We start from the raw sequence: 18,004 nt of genomic DNA, 5'->3' as shown, positions 1-18,004 counted from the left end.
CTGTATTTTTAGTAGAGACAGGGTGTCACCATGTTGGCCAGGCTGTTCTCAAACTCCTGACCTTGTGATTCGTCCACCTCGGCCTCCCAAAGTGCTGGGATTACAGGCGTGAGCCACTGCACCTGGCCTGTTCTTTTTCTTTTCGAAAAAAAAAAGAAAAAAAGAGAGAGAGAGAGAGAGCATAGATCTGGACAGGCAAAGTCAGGCAAATATGAAAATCCAGATAGCTTGGCAAATGAAGTCTTAGAAATCATTCCACGGCAAATCCTAGAACAGGGAAACAAGGAGGAGATGCTGGATTTGACTCATACCCTTTAAATGTTGGGTTTGTTTTTTGCTTGGTTTGTATTTTCTTTTACTTCGTCTTCATTTTTGGTGGTGGTGGTGCTGTGTGTGTGTGTGTGTGTGTGTGTGTAGGTGGGTGGTAGGGGTGGTGGCTGGTGTATAGGAACCAAAACAAGGAAGAAAAGAGATTTCAGCTCCCTGGGGCTTAAACACAAGTTCCTACTGCTTCAAAAAGACCCCAAGTCACAAGAATTTCTCTGCATTTCTCTACTCTGTAGGGAGGCCATAGAAACAGAAAAGGCAGTGGAAAAAGGAAACAAGTAGGAAAAAAAACCCACTCTGAGCTATCCAAAAGGGAACCTGGTGGAGAAAAATCAGCAAAATATAGTCACCTTGATACTACGCCTCCAGCTCCAAGAGTTTTGATGCCAATGTTTGGCTTTTTGATTAGTAAACAGTTTTCTGCAGAATACATGAAAATTTCCAGAACTTGTAACTTATGATATTTTATTTTCTTCACCTCCAGTACTTCCAATGTTCTTTTAATAATAATGGACTGGAGCTTATCTACATCCTGGATGGTTTCATAAAACCAAATAACTGCTGAGCATAGGAAGCAGGTTTATTTGCATTTAATTTTTTTTAAAGAGAAATTCTGCCACCCTCTGGACAGAAATCGAAGATCTATTTCTTAGAGATTTACCAGGGAATACTGTTTAAAGCACTTGCCCCTGAAAATAAACATTTGTATAAAAATCTACCTTCTAAAAAAAAAGGATGAGGTAGGGTAGGAATCACAGTTGCTTTAGATAGCATAAGCAATACCTGAAAAATGTTACTTAAAAATACTAAATCCACTCTAAATAGTTTGAAACTAAAGAGAAAATGGTCTCAGAGCACATTAGAGAAACAGCCTTCAGTGTTTAGCTCATAATCTTTCCAAAATCACTTTACAGCCTGCATTACTGCTCTTCAGTCTACAATGGCCAAGTAAAGGTGTTTCACACAATGTCAGCCATGGTTGCTTTCATACGGTTACCTTTATTGGTAAAAAAAAAAAAAAAAAAAAAAATCCAAATTTCTGTTAAATGTAAATATATATATTTGTTGATTTTTTAACTAAAGCTAACTGAACACCAGGGCAGAGTAAGATTTCAGCCACTTGAGAGAAATTGGCTGTAAGAGCACAAATGGGCAGTTTGTTTCTGAAGTTCTCCTGCTCTCATCCACTGGGCATGGAGTACTTAATGTCATGTAAATAAAACTCTTAAAAATGCAGGAATGTAATAACTACCAGTAATAACGCTGGGCAAATCAAAACACATGACATGACATTTTTATAAACAACCACAGGGAGAAAGAAGAAAGAGAGTACAGTACCTGGTTTTAGCAACAGGATTTTGATGCTTCTGGTCTTGGAGAACCTTGGCCAGCTGTTTTTGCAGAAACAGAACTTTTCCATGTACTCCTTTAATAAATGGGTGGTCAAGGAGATGTGTGACGGAAGGTCGCCTTTCAAAATCCTTAATAAGACACCTGTTTGCAAAAACCAACAAACAATCCAAAGTACAATCTTAGACACCCTGTTCCCCTATGAATATGGGAGAGGGAGAGAAGGTAAAAGCTCATTTATAAAACCTGATCATTGGTTCATGATACACAGCTCTCTCTTTATTAATATGTACCAGAAAATAGAAAAATAGTAATTCTCTATTAGTTGAATTAATTAAAACATCAGAAATCTGTCTTCGTTTGTTTTAAGCAAAGTTGAAAACACAATTTGTACCATCAACTTGAAGTACTCAAAACACTAAAAATATAGACTGCTCAATTTTCTATCCGCATTTTCATTACAGAAAAATATTTTCAGTGGAGTCAAGTTGATTTGTATATATACTTTCTTTTAGAAATATGTAGAATTAAATACTATCACCTCAATTAAATCCTAATATATGAAATGCCCCTTGTTTACCGGTAGGGAAAAGGCATCTAGGTGTTAAAAGGAAAAAAAACTAATCATAAAGAAACCTTCACAGAAACGCTGGCGCTTGATTTCTAATGTCTTCTGAAGAACCAGAAAAACCACAGAACAGGAAGTGACTACAATATAATTCAGATGAATTGGAATAGAATTATACAAACAGGGAACAAAAAGTCCATTCGAAATGGTAAAAATTGGGTTGCATTTAAACTCTTCTGTGGTTAATTGGTTAAAATCATACCGGCATAACTACTTTCTGTTTTAGATTCAAAATCCTTTTCAAAGCAATGATTTAGTACATTTTGCTGCACCTTCTGTGTTATTCAAGATGATTTTGATACAGGGAAATTTCTAGTGAAATTGAATCTGACGAATATCCCTCCAACTGCCATCACATTTCTATTCTGCGTACCTGCCCTTGGCGAGAGGAAGAAATTTTAACATCTACCCTTTTAAGCCATTTGTCTTTAGCCCACATTGGAGGCTTAGGATAAATGGATGCCATTCTGCCCAATCCATGAAATAAACGTCTTTAGTTTTCTCAACAGTGGAATGCCAGCAACATCTAACATACAACATATTTTTAATGAAATTCACTGACAAATGGTAAAAAACTTCAGCCTCACCTTGAACACCTTTTCAAAACATTTAAGCAGAGCTCTTGAAACAATCCTCAAAAGTTAAATTTACAAAAAAGCTTTAGTTTCTGCAGTTTTCAGTTCAAAACACTTTCATATCCCTTACCTTCTAGTCCTGAAAAGATATTCGGTAAATTTCCCAGTTAGTCCATTTTATAATTGATTCAGGGGATTCCCTATCTATTGGAACTGGAGCTTTCAGCCAGAAAAGCCAACAGAACCTAAATTATCTCCATTCAGCTGCTTGCAGGACTATAAATACCACCTCTGCCTTGCCATGGGAAGAAATACATCATTTGACTTTTATAGGTTCAGGGCTTTTTGTATAATCTATTATTTTTCTGTGAAAAATAAAAAATCAGTGCATATGCTTTAAGAAGACTGTGTTGATGTCTTTACATCAGCAATCTTCCCTTGATTCCTTGTATATTCATCTCTATATGTAACTATCGAAGTTAATATGCTTAGATATTATGCAAAAATGCTAATAACCATGTTTCCTGAAAAAAGAGGGAACCCAAGAGGTAGTTATACTGTCAGTAACATAGGTGTATGGCCCAGTCCTCCTAGCATTAGGAATAGTGTATAAAAACTCCTAAGATAAACATAGCCCCTATGTCCTCTGAGAGTTCCTACTGAAGACGCACCCGGTAGTTTTGCACACCCCCAGGAACCTCAGAGGGAACGGGTAGGATGGGAGTCCAGGAACTGCTGGATCTGAAGCTAAGCCTGCTTACTGATTTTTTAATAAGTCACATTATGTCTGTTTCTCATCACCAAATAGGCATATCAGTATTGAAGTATTTCCCAAACATGGGGAGAGAAATTTCTTGTTTCCTCACATAATATTCATCCCACCCGTCCGTCACCCTCCCCACATTTTTGTTTTGGCTTTCTTCCTGTGTTAATTGTTGAAGCGTCATCTGACTACCAGGAAATGCTCATTGAAAAGAAAGAATGAACAAAAGGACCAGGGGTCCCTCAATAGCCTGTTGACTAGTGGCAACACTTCAAATTGGTAAACACAGGGGCAGAGACTGAAGGTGGAAGGAGGCAATTCACAAAAAATTCATAGCATGTGAAGGGGAAAGTGAGCTGGAGCTGCCTCTACCTTCCTCCTTAAGATACGTACCTCAGGGCAGTGTTCCAGGTGAGGCCTGAAAACAAGGTCCTTTGGGTACTTCAGTAAGTAAAGCTCCTTGAACAGGGATTGAGAAAGACTAGGAAACCCATACTCCATCCAGCCTTATGAAAAGATGCCTCCACTGGAGTCTAGGGACCGCAATTAAAGGTGGTATAGCTTGTTTCACAATGTTAGCATCCACTGGAGAAGCAAGGCTTCCAACAAGGTCGCAAGATCATTTGATATGTTAGAGAGGGTCCCTCTCTAGATTATGGAGGAATAAAAGAAATGAATGAATAATGAAGTCAGAGAATTAGACAAAGAAGAAACTAACGAGTAAATCTGTTATTTCTTGAAGATCCAAAAAATGAAGATAGTAGGCATTCTACTTTCTGGAAGCAATGATCAAGAGGATCTGTTGGCCAGGCGTGGTGGCTCATGCCCATAATCCCAAGACTTTGGGAGCCCAGATAGGAGGATTGCTTGAGCCCAGGAGTTCAAGATAAGCCTGAGCAACATAGTGAGACCTCATCTCTACTAAAAATAATTTAAAAATTAGCGGAGCACACCTGCAGTCCCAGCTACTCGGGAGGCTGAGGCAAGAGGATCACTTGAGCCCAGGAGTTTGAGATTGCAGTGAGCTATGATCTCACCACTACACTCCAGTCTGGCAACAGAGTGAGACCCTGTCTCAAAAAAACAAAAACAAAAAACAAACCAAAAAAAGTGCTTTGTTAGTTCTCCAAGTAAGAAAGAAAGACTGAAGTGGGTTGAATGTCTGCGTGATAAACCCCTATTAACTTCAGTAGGGATGGCACCAAGTTCAAGAGCCTGAAGGAGAGACCCAGAGCCAACAAATGAGATACAGGGTTTTATTAGGAGAAACTTACATACAGGGATGATGCAGTAGCCATGTGCTGGACAGAAGAACCACCACTGCATGCAAAAAGCATGCAGTTTATACAGCATTTTCACTTCACTCCCTCCTCCTAACAACCTTCACCTGGCAACCTTCATTTAACCCAAAACAAAGAGCCTCACTCCCCTGTATGCTGATGTTCCACAGGAAGGGCCCAGAGCTCAGATGTTCCTCACAGACAAGGAATTTATCTCTGGGTTGGGCATGCTCTGAACTCCAAACACATATTCAGGTGCAACTGCCATACAGGGTCATCCTCAGGGTATGCTCAAGTTAAATTATTGCTGTCGGGTGTGTCTATCATATACCATCATACCACAGGATCAGCACAACTGAACCTGAGGGTAAAGAGGAAGAAGGCTAAGCAGAGTTGTGACTCTCCAACTACATTGGAGGATTTTTAGGGAAAGGGCATGAAGAACTTGAAGGTATAGCTTTATTCTAAAATACTCCTCTATATATTTTTTCCTCATGAGGAGCAAAGAGCCAGTCTGAAATGGAACTATTATTTTACAGATAAATAGAGGAAAGTTATGCCTTAAGAGCAGATAGAAAGTCCTGCGTTACTAGATATGAGGGCATAGCATCATATCGTTTACTCAGCAAACATTTATTACACAGCACTAGAACTAGCCACAATATATAAATTAATTAAAAACTATGACCCTTTTCCTCAAGGATCTACAATCTAATTGGAAAGACAGAAGGACAAGAGAAGCACAAGAAACAGCAAAAGCCATATGTTTGCTTCTATCTTTAGGATAAGAAATAATAGCACAAAAGCATAGGGTTTCAGAGCCACAGGGACTGAGATTTTCTATTCTAGCCCCTCTTTTAAGAGGTGAGGAAATGGGATCAAGTCCTGGCAATGATGAGGTCAATTCCTCAACTCCCACAGGAGGACCCTTCCTGCTTTGTTCCGTGTTGTTAAAAATGGCAAAGGTACAACGTAAGAAACAATACTTCGGGGCCAGGGGGAAGAACTGCAGTCAGGGAAGACTTCCTGGAGCTGGTAAGAATTGAGCTAGGTAAGTCTTGGGGCAAGTTTTGGAACTAAATTGAACTAAACTGGGGGAGTAAAGGCAGAAGTCATACTGGGGAGCCAGACCGGCAATGCAAGAAGCAGACTAGACAAGCTGCAAAGCCAGTAAGTCAGGAGGCCACCAGAACACTGACTTTCACCTCCTAAGCTGCTTCTTTTGAATGCCTAACAACAGTTATTGCCTTTAGTCCCTTTACCAACTTTAACTAAGGTATAATTGTTGTTGCTTAAGACTTTGTAGTTTGGTGCCCAAAATTCTTACTGTTTAAGTTTGTCGGCTTCTAATTTCTATCCCTGGTCAGCAGAGATTTAGTGGATGAAGATGAAACTGACAGCTGGGATTCCTGAAACTCCTGATAGCCTCCATGTCCTTTCATAAAGCAAGATAGAATCCTTTAACCTGATTTGGAGAACAAACAAGTAGAACTAAAGGAGTTCTAATAAACTTATTCATTTCAGGTATTGCTTATTAAACCAGGAATTGCAAATTCCAAATGAAGACTATCTTCCCCCAGCCAGGGACTGAGCAGTTTTTACAAAAGGATGCATAAAATGTTAAACTCTGTATGGGATTGGGGGCCAGCCAACATGAGGTGAATTAGGGGAAGCACTAGACACATAAAGCATTCCATCAAAAAAAGAAGCTAGTTTCCTAGTCAAAAGAGTTTGGAAAACATTGGTGATTCTCTAAACCAAGTAAGTTTGGAGTTTCGTAATGCACACAAGCCTATTAAAGGTTCTTACAAGAGCTAGGGTAAAAAAAAGTTTAATTCTATTTGAGTCCACGTTTCCAAACTTACTTAGCCACAGAGACCTTTTTGTTTGTTTGTTTGGGCCCCACAAATGATATCCTTGGAAGTTCTGTTGTAAGCAATTAGTCGCATGATTTTAGAATGGACACCAGAGTCCTCAACTCAGTGGACTGAGGGGCCACTGTAAGAACTCTTAATAATTGCCACATCTCAGACACTCTGGAGGGCTATTGTTTCTGCAAAAGACAGTGTGTCAACCTGGGGAGATATTTTCCTGAGCTCAGTTCTTTCCAGAGTCCTTTATTCTAGAAAACACGTAGCAAGGACTAGATTTAGATAAACTACTTTTCCCCAAATCATAAGTAATTCTTTCTTTCATTCATTCCTGGATTTTTAAATCTTTTTTAAAAAATTAGGATTTAGATATGCTTTCTCTGTGCTAACAGACAAAACAACAGAATAACAATTTATTTATACCATGAGATATATGCAAGAGACTCTGGAAATAAGGCCATGATGGGTGGTTTTGAATATGATAGAAAAGTCCACCAGAAGATAAAGGAAGCAAATTTCAGCCTTGAAGGAAATCAATCCACTATCTAATTTGAAATTCTAGTACCTTCCATCATGCTTTCTTGGCTGAAGATTAATTCTCAGAATCTATTAGTGTCACCACATTAAACACAGGTTGTTGCAGCCATTTGCAGCAATCTCCCAGTCTGGCTTCTGCCAAAAACAGGCAAAAAGGAGACATTTCTTAGCAAGAAGCAAGGTCGGGCTCTCAAGCTGGTGATGTCTGTGCACTCTCTGCTCCAATAATGCTGTCGTGACACAGCTACTCTGTGCCTGTAAACTGCCATTTCATAACCAAAAAACCGGATGCCTGCAAGGGGGAGCTATTTTTCAAGAGCCTCTGACTGTTGTTTACCAATGAATAAAACACTTGATATAGAGCAGCTGAAAAGGCAAAAACTAAAAATACTAGTAAACTGGGTAAGAAAAGCATGAGGGTGAGCAATGTATTCCATACATTGGGGCAAAACTAGATCAAAACTCAGGATTTATGACTCTTCTCATTTCTTTATAAATATTCTGTCTTTTATACTTCCTGCTATTTTCTTGCAGGCCTGCTACTTGAATTGTTATGTGTTCCCATTGCTACAGAAGATCTAAACATTTTGGATCTGAGCAAGCATTTCCCTGCCGTGTGATTCACTGTGCTGCCCTGTGGTTGCTATCATCGTCAAACAGAAGGCTGACTGACAAAGAGGCCTCTAAATCAAGGGGAGAAAATCCTCCAGAGGATACACTAATTATAGGTTAAATATCAGAGCACACAGTATTCTGCCTTGGAAGAAAATTTCCATTCTGCAAGACAAGACTATGACAAACAGGCATTTTCTCAAAATGACTAATGCCTCAAAAGAAGGCAGAATGAGAAACTTGATGTTGTGTATGGTATTTCTGTGAAACATCACCCCCCTGTTTGGTGGAATATTTAACTGCATTTCAGTTTTCCTGAAGTCTGAATATCACATTTGATGCTGTTGTAAAGTCTCACTGGTGAGAACTGAAATTGCATGCTAACTTCACATTTGGGGTAGGGAAGTGGGGTCCTCCCCTGAAACAGGTAAATGAGAACTGGGAGTGCATTACTCAGTTAGGCAGGTCTATGGTTATCAATCAGAGGAGAATAGTCAGTATTTGCTAAAAGACAAAAATCCCCAAGAAGGTAGGATGGAGAGCTTTTGAACAGGAAGCTGAGTGTCCCTTTGAAATGAGTAACGGGAATAGAGTCTGTGTAAAAAGCAAGAGACCACACGGCTACTGGACGACAGGGCAGCTGCCATCTTGCCAGAGATCCTGGGGCAAGGTTTGAAAGATAAGCAAGTGAGCCTGATCTTTAGACAAAGCTGTCAGCACCAAAGGTCCACAGTGAGCTCAAGTGAATGTAGGACGGAAATGGAAAGGGAAGAACATTGCATTTCCTGAAGCCTGACACTGGGCAGGAAACTTGGGGATAAAGAACATCTACTTTTCTCACCCAGAGAAGACTCAAAGAAAGTAAAGAAGGTGACGAAAGAAAACATATAGGGTGGTGGTTTGAAGCCAAAATATCACATCTCTGAGCAAATGGGACAGAATCTACCTCTAGAGTTAAGACGTGTGCACCAGTGTGGCTGGAGAAAGTCCCTATGCAAAAACAAGGCCCAGGATCAGAGACCCCCAATAAGGCAGAGAGCTGCAATATGTAACCCTGTAATGCCTCAGGGTTGCAGCCTCAGTGAAACCTGTCAACCAGGAACCTCTTTACCCTCTATCTCTAATCCCTTGGTCAATATGAAATAGTTTGAAAAGCCCAGACTAACTGACTATGTTCTTAGGGAAGGAGATGTGGTAACAAAAATTCTAGATCCTCAAGCCCTGCTTGTCTGGGGACAAGTGGAGAGCCACAGTGAGGAGGAACAGAGGAAAGGAGACTATACTATGGACAAAAGGCAGAATCAGTCTGGCAGGAGGAAAAAGAGAGAGATGTAAAAGTGCTAAACAAATGAGATGAAGTTAGAAGGGCCAAGTGAACCAGGCCAGAGCCAAGTAGCCGGTCAAGATGGGGCACAGATTCAAGGTAAAGAGAGGTATCTCCAAGAAAAAGTCACTGAAGGCATACTGACCGAGTTGGCTGTTTTATTCTTGTTCTTGGCACCTCCTTCTTATGTTTAAACTACGCTTTCAAACTGTCCTACGGCATTTGACAAAGAATGGGGATAAGGTTGCCCTCTGCTGGACACAGTGGCAGCCAAGAAGATGTCAATTTTGGTGTCCGAGAATTAAGGCAGTCTTAAGGATTGTTAACTGGTGGCCCCAAGTCATCACCTTCTCCCTCCTCCTGGCTTTCTTTTTTCTTTGGTTGAGTTTTTATAAAAAGCACCTTGCAATTAACCAGATATTTCTCCAGGCAACTCCACCCATGTGACACAGTCAGGGCACAGATAAACACAGCCCCAGCAACTAGCTTATCAGATTGTTAGTCTATGTTCAAATGCCACCCTTTAGTTCAAAGGGCTGGAGAAGGTGTGGTCCCTGGGAGATCACACCTAAAATGGTTAGAAAAGTTATTGTGGGGAATAAATGAGTTAATTCATGTCTAGTATTTGGTATATAGCGAACACTTGATAAATGCCAGCTCCCTGGGCCAGACACTGTACTAGTTGCTGGGTATACAGTCAGTCAGTCCATTGGAGGAAGATAGCTGTGGTACACCTATTGATAATTAGCAGTATGAGTGCTACATAAGTGTCTTACTCCATTTTGCACTGCTCTATCAGATGACCTAAGACTGGGTAATTTATAAAGAACAGAAATGTACTTTCTCACAGTTCTGACGGCTGAGAATTCCAAGATCAAGCCTCCAGCAGGTTCAGTTGTCTGGTGAGGGCTGCTCTCTACTTCCAAGATGGCTCCTTCAGAGGAGAGGAATGCTGTGTCTTCACACAGTGGAAGGCCAAAAGGCAAGAAGAGACTAACTGCCTCCCCTTCAAGCCTGTTTATCCAGTACTTAATCCTTAATCCCATTCACCACGGAGAGGCTCTCATGACCTAATGACCTCTTAAAGAACCCACCTCTTAATACTATCACAAAGCCAGCACCTGAATTTTGGAGGAGACACATTCAAACCACAGCAACAAGGAAATGTTAACGTGCAAGGGCTCCTTGAGTTAGATTTTAATAATACTGGGCTCATTAGTTAGCTACTTTCTCTCAGTGTGATTCCTACCACTGAGGACAAATTTCTGTTTGATAGTAGATGCCCTGATGAGAACTTTCAAAGTTCTGAGGGGAAGGGAATTTCTGGGGTCTGGCAATTCAGCAAAAGCAAAGAACTTTGGCATTTTCAAGTTCATGCCTTTGGGTAATTTTTTTAATGTCTGGCTCATTTCTTTGACTCGAAAATCAATTTCCATTTTGACAAACAGTCATGGTCTGCTTCTTAGTCCAGGCTTAAATGCCCAGGGACACATGAATTGTATTTCTTCCTGTGATCCTACTTGCCACCCTTCCCTGAATTAAATCCACAATTCTCATTTGTATGCATTCTTCTCCCTACAAGGAGAAGGAATAGATAGTACCCAGCCATCCTCTAACAGAAATGAACAATCTGTTCCACAGTGCATGATCATTACATGCTCAGGACTATACCAGAACTGGGGTTGGGGCTAAGAGAGTGCAAATCAAACAAAAGACATTATATTCATCCACAAGAAACTTATCAGCTTCTGGGGTAATACCAAACTTACACATATGAAAGATTTAGAGAATCAGATGAGATTGATTTCACTGATTCATTCAAAAACTTACTAGGTATTTACTGTGAATGGTGCTACAGCAAATGCCTAGGGAAAACAATGCCTGGAATGAGACATTTGCTTTCATGGGATTTAGAAAGAAGTAGTAGAATAGACATGGACATAAATAATAATAATTTAAGGCTGAAAAGTATAAGCACTAGAATAGCGCAGACGAAGTAAATAATTCTAACTAGGAGCAAGAGTTTCACATGAGAGATGATCCTTGGGTCTTAAAGAACAAACGGGGTATTGACAGAAAATGCAGGCAAGAGGCATTCCAAGCGGAGGGTACAGTAGCCTTTTGAGGAAGTTCATTGGTATAAAATGCAAGGCTCATCTAGGGATATGAGTAGAACAGAACAATGCAGTTATAATAGAGATGGGGTGAGAGTCTGGCGGGAACATCTTTTCAGAACCCAGAAGGTCTTGCTGGTAAGTTCGGGCTTTCTTAGCCACATTAAACTGAGGTTCATGAACAAGGATATAACACAATTAGATATTTGCTTTAGAAAATAAAGTGGCACCACATTAGAGAGTAGATTAGAGGGAAGGAGTGAATTCATTTAGGAAGAATACAGTCTGAATTAATGAAATAGAAAGGGAAAGATGATGACTGTAGCCCTGGAACTTGAAGACAAGTCAAGAGTGTTGAAAGAAAAGAGAAGAGGTCACCAGTGGAATCTTAGGCAAACTTAAATTTAATAGATGGGCCTGTAGCTAAATGTTTGTGAACATAAAAATCTTTTATCTTCACTACCCAACTAAAATCTCTCTCAAAGGACCCTAAAGGCCTTTAAGTTGCCGATTCTGTGTTCCCTTTTTAGTTCTCATTGTATTCAACCTCTCTGTTCAAGAGGTCACTAATGACCACTATTACCCTGGTTTCTTGAAACATTCTGTTTCGTTGCCTGTAGTGATGCTACATCTCTTAGTTATTCTTTTACTTTTCTGACTACTCTCGCTCATTTATTTTCATTACCAGGTGGAATAAGATGACAAGGGCAGAGGAGATAGGGTATGCAAAGACAAGGAGAAGTGAAAATACAACTGATAGCTTTTATGTGCACAGGCTTAGAACTTGCTCCTGAACAACTACTGCCTTTGCCTAGTAGCTCAAATTTATAAATTAAGTAATATAGAGGGAATTTGCATACTACAGAGAAGGCCGTCCCTATTCTTGGAGACCCACAATCCCAAACAAGTCTGTAGATTCTGCTCAAAATGAGTGGGTGCAACTATAATGTGCATAGCTGGCATTAAGTAAAAATTTTAAATGTAAGAAAATCAGCAAAAACTACTCAATAAAATTTACAACTGATTATTGCTAATAATTCTTATAATAGTTTTAATGATATAGTTCACATACTATACAGTTCATCCATTAAAAATGTACAATTCAATGATTTTTAATATATTCACACAGTTGTGCAACCATTACCACAATCAATTTCAGAACATTTTCATCACCCCAAAAAGAAACCCTGTATCCATTAGCATTCACACCCTATACTCCCTCAACCTCCTCAGTCCCAGGCAACCACTAATCTACTTTCTGTCTCTGTAGATTTGTCTAATCTGGACATTTCATATAATATGTATGGTCTTTTGTGACTAGCTTCTTTCATTTTGCATGTTTTCAAGGTTCATTCATATCACAGCATATATTAATATTTCATTCATTTTTATTGTTAAATAATGTTTCATTATATGGACATACCACATTTTGTTGATCCATCTATCAGTTGATAGACACTTAGGTTGTTTCTACCTTTTTTTTTTTTTTTTTTTTTTTTTGAGAAGGAGTTTCACTCTCGTTGCCCAGGCTGGAGTGCAATGGTGCGATCTCGGCTCACTGCAACCTCTGCCTCCCAGGTTCAAGTGATTCTCCTGCCTCAGCCTCTGGAGTAGCTGGGATTACAGGCGCTCCCCACCACACCCGGCTACTTTTGTATTTTTAGTAGAGATGGAGTTTCTCCATGTTGGTCAGGCTGGTCTCGAACTCCCGACCTCAGGTGATCCACCCACCTTGGCCTCCCAAAGCGCTGGGATTACAGGCATGAGCCACTGTGCCCAGCCAGTTGTTTCTACTTTTAAGCTATTATGAATTATTGCTACTACGAACATTTCTGTACAAGCTTTTATGTGGACACATGTTTTCATTTCCCCTGGATTGCTGGTTATGGTAACTTTATGTTTGTCTTCTTGAGGAACTACCAGACTGTTTTCCAAAATCATAGCATCATTTTATATTCCTACCAACGTATGCAAATTTTAAAATATTCCATCTTGTTCCAGAAATAACTTAAGACATCTTAAAACAATGGGTGCTTAAATAAATAAAGGTATATGTGATAAGGAAAGATAAAAAACAATTATAAACCAAACAGAAAAATGAAGCAAAGGGGAAATTAGGGAAAAAAGATACCCTGGAATCTAATAGGAATTAGAATACCAAATAAAAGACTTTGTTAGAGGTGTCCACAAATGGGGCTCTGGGCTTTCTGTCAGACAATGTGAAAGATAAAATGTAGTCAGTTAAATACATATATATATAAAATATAATATATATAATATGTAATACACATATAAATATATAATGTATAAAATGTATGTATAATATATATTATTTATTTATTTATTTATTTATTTGAAACGGAGTCTCTCTCTGTTGCCCAGGCTGGAGTGCAAGGCACGATCTTGGCTCACTGCAACCTCTGCCTCCCAGGTTCAAGGGATTCTCCTGCCTCAGCTTCCTGAGTAGCTGGGATTACAGGTGCCCACCACAATGCCTAGCTAATTTTTGTACTTTTAGTAGAGACAGGAATTCTGTTCTATATTTCTTAAAATCCATGATATAAAAACAGACTAGGCCAGGCACAGTGTCTCACACCTGTCTGTGATCCCAGCACTTTGGGAGGCTGAGCCAGGAATATTGCTTGAGCCCAGGAGTTAGAGACAAGCCTGAACAACACAGGGAGACCCTGTCTCTACCAAAAATATTGTTTTTAAATCAAGGGGGCGTGGTGGTGCATACCTATGGTCCCAGCCACGTGGGAGGCTGAGGTGGGAGGACTGCTTGAGCCCAGGAGGTTGAGGCTGCAGTGAACCATGATTGTACCGCTGCAGTGAGCCATGATTGTACCCCTGCACTCCAGCCTGGGCCACAGGGTGAGACCTTGTCTTAAAACATTTTTTAAAAAATAAAAATAAAAATAAATAAATAAAACAGACCAGCAATTTGGAGAACTGTGATGTAATGACAGGTAACAAGACTAAAGATATAGCTTTCCAGGGTTTTCATAGAAATGGCTCCATGCAGCCAGGTGCGGTGGCTCACACTTGTAATCCCAGCACTTTGGGAGGCTGAGGTGGGTGGATCACCTGAGGTCAGGAGTTCGAGACCAGCCTGGCCAACATGGTGAAACCCCATCTCTACTAAAAATACAAAATTAGCCAGTTGTGGTGATGGATGCCTGTAATCCCAGCTACTCAGGAGGCTGAGGCAGGAGAATTGCTTGAACCCAGGAGGCAGAGGTTACAGGGAGCCGAGATCATGCCATTGTACTCCAGGCTGGGCAAAAAGAGGGAAAATCTATCTCAAAAAGAAAAGAAATGGCTCCATGCTATGTAATGAATATTATCAATCTCTAGTAAATGCAGCTATGGGTTTAATAGGGCTGTTTCTTATGACACTCTTCAATGAAGCCTGTTGGCCAGGCGCGGTGGCTCATGCCTGTAATCCCAGCACTTTGGGAGGCCGAGGTGGGCAGATCACGAGGTCAGGAGATTGAGACCATCCTGGCCAACACGGTGAAACCCCGTCTCCAGTAAAAATACAAAAAAGTCAGCCGGGCGTGGTGGCGGGCACCTGTAGTCCCAGCTACTTGGGAGGCTGAGGCAGGAGAATGGCGTGAACCCAGGAGGCAGAGCTTGCAGTGAGCCGAGATCACGCCACTGCACTCCACCTGGGCGACACAGCGAGACTCCATCTCAAAAAATAAAATAAAATAAAAATAAGTAAATAATAAATAAATAAATAAACTGATGCCTTACATCATCTAGTAAAAAAAATTCTCCCTGGGTGGCCAACACAAAGAGACAAGAGCCATCTGTCTTAATCCATTGCTAAATCTATCAGCAACTTGGTGAATTTTTATAGGGTCAGGCCCCTTGATTCCTGACACGTTGAATGTCTGGATGCTGGCATTGATTAAGGAAAGAAAAGGTGGATGCCAAGCTACCATGTGCTATTCATTGCAAAGAATGAAAAGAAGATTGCTGAAAATGTTGAGCCCATGAATCAAAAGTAACTCAAAGGAGGGAGCGATTCAATCCCAACAATGCGAGTTGGGGAAGGGCAGGAATAAGACTGGAGCATCACACAAGTGGGAGTTGGCAACAAAAGGACAGCTGACTTGCTCCCTAAATGATGACAATAATTACTCCAGCTAAAATGTCAGGCCATAATACACAGTGGGGCTAGGAGATTAGATAAAGAGGCAGGATAATGACCTAGAGCTGCAATAGTCGTACTGGCATTGTGTCTACCCACATTTTGTACCCTTCCCTTAATGTGTGTTCTTTTGGTAAAGACTAAAATTGACTAAACACTTCTCTGGCTGACTGCCAATTATGTGAACATCAAATTGGAGAAAATGAACTAAGCCAGATTTTCGTAACAACTTAACCACACTAAAAAGTCTGGAAAAAAATCTTGTCAGATAATATGTAGGTGCACACATTTTATGCAAGGTAGGATTTTGCAGTTATTGGCTGTCTTGGTTCATGTTCCTGAGGACACAAACCACTACCATGCCTGTCACCTGCCATCTCTCCTGCCCAATTTCTTAGCGAAAAAGCTTCAAAGGACAATGAACCACAAGGCCCAAATTACTGCTCCTGCTGCTTTTTTGGAGAGATGGTTTTTGCAGAGGAAGTGGCCACCCAAGGAAGCCAGGAAGTGCTGCTTCTGTGTGATTTTAGACAAGAAATGAACACTTCACCCTCCACCCCCCACCCCACCCCCAGGATGTCAATCCAGTGCCTTGTTCAAGCACTAAATTTTTGCAAGATAAAATATTTTTCTTCTTTAGGAAAGGGAATGAATAAAGACACTGACTGCCAAATAGAGTCTGGGGAGTCCTTAAAACTCCTCCATTAACAAGATGGAGAAGAACAGCTCCATCTATTACATCAAAGCCTCATCAGAGACCCTAATCCTTTCTGAAAGGAACTCAGGCAACCAAGCCTTTAATTTGCTGAATAATAGGCCATCTAATTAACCCTTGCAAAGTAAAGCACAGACGTTGCAGGCAACCAACACATGTTCCCAAGAGGTTGGGAAAGAAGGGGGAGGGGGAGACAGTTTGAAATAGTTTTGACTCCTATTGTTAGGGAACTAACTCTATGCATGGGTTTCTGAATGGTTATCTTTCTGTTTTCCTTTCTAATTTTCTCCATTCTGTCTCCCCAGGGGACCTGCTGTTTCCCCACCCTGGTATTATGGTGTGTCCTGAGCTTGAAGCCACTGTTAATTCACTGACATGCATAGATAGGTGATACAGAATGACTGTCACAAAATATACTCATAGCAGCAAATCAGTGACATCAAAGGCTCTTTTAGGACCACTTACCCACCCATCTCTGCTCTAGACAGGCCACTGTGCTCTGGGGAAAGAAAAACAAAACAGAACAAAAAAAAGGAACCAGAACTGATGACAAGGAGAAAGGGAAGAGAAGAGAAGAGAAGAGAGGGAGTAACACTAGCTCAGGCACTTCTTGGATCTCTTCTAATTCAACAGGCAATGCCTAGCATTAAACAGGGTTGTCTGATTCTTTCTGTGGGATCCTATTACTGGAAGTAGACAACTGTACATACTATGTTGCCAAGGACAGGTAACAGGTTAGATGGATCATGAATTTCATACTAGTATGCATTAATAATAAATCATAGACATATTATCCTTCCTGCTAGTTATATCAGATAATGCGATGAATGATTGAATGTGTGACACAGTGGTCAATTATCATGTGGATGATATAAATTCTATTGTGCTGAGGACATTTATCTCTTTATTGATCTGGCTTTGCTAGCAAGGATCATAAATTACTAGCCTTCCATAACCATATGATGAATACTCTAATAACAGAATGCCACCAAGTCCTGTTTTCATAATAAATTCCCTTATGATTTCAGTTAGAAAAGTAGCATGCAGAGAATTTGTTTTATTTTATTAAATACTTTATTTTTACAACAGTTTTAGGTTCACAGCAAAATTGAGAGAAAGGTACAGAGATTTCCCATATACCCCGGCCCCCCTACACGCACAGCCTCCCCACTGTCAACATCCCCCACCTGTACATTTGTTACAATTGAGGAACTCATACTGACACATCGTAATTACCCAGAGTCCATGGTTTACATTAAAGTTCACTCTCAGTGTTGTACATTCTATGGGTTTGGGCAAATTTATAATGACATGTAATCCATTCTTAGAGTATTATACAGAGTATTTTCACTGCCCGAAAAATCCTGTGGGTTCCACCTATCCTTCCCCTCCCTCCCTGCCCACAACTCCTGACAACTACTGATCTCCATACTGTCTCCATGGTTTTGCCTTTTCCAGAATGTAATTGGAATCCTACAGTATATAGACTCTTCAGATTGGTTTCTTTCACATGGTAACATGAATTTAAGATTCCTCCATATCTTTTCATGGCTTGATAGCTGATTTCTTTTTAGCAGTGAATAATGTTCCATTGTCTGGATATACCACAGTTTACTCATCCATTCACCTACTGAAGGACATCTTGGTGATTTCCAAGTTTTGGCACTTGTAAATAAAACTGTTATAAACATTCATGTGCAGATTTTTATGTGTATATAAGTTTTCAGTTCCTTTAGGTAAATATTAAAG

At 40.2% G+C, this 18,004-nt stretch overlaps 1 protein-coding gene across 1 annotated transcript in view; it reads right to left on the bottom strand.

The window, feature by feature from the left end:
- The window catches only part of MYO3B (myosin IIIB), a 482,619-nt gene that overhangs the window by 290,356 nt on the left and 174,259 nt on the right, over positions 1–18,004 (bottom strand). The window contains exon 9 of the mRNA XM_063595441.1: positions 1,666–1,821. Coding sequence (XP_063451511.1) covers positions 1,666–1,821 — 156 coding nt within the window. The remainder of the gene's footprint in view (positions 1–1,665; positions 1,822–18,004) is intronic.

Source organism: Pan paniscus, chromosome 13 (assembly GCF_029289425.2).
Source record: "Pan paniscus chromosome 13, NHGRI_mPanPan1-v2.0_pri, whole genome shotgun sequence".
Taxonomy (NCBI): Eukaryota; Metazoa; Chordata; class Mammalia; order Primates; family Hominidae; genus Pan; species Pan paniscus.
The sequence above is the reverse complement of the archived record's forward strand: the minus strand, read 5'-3'. Positions and strand labels throughout refer to the sequence as shown.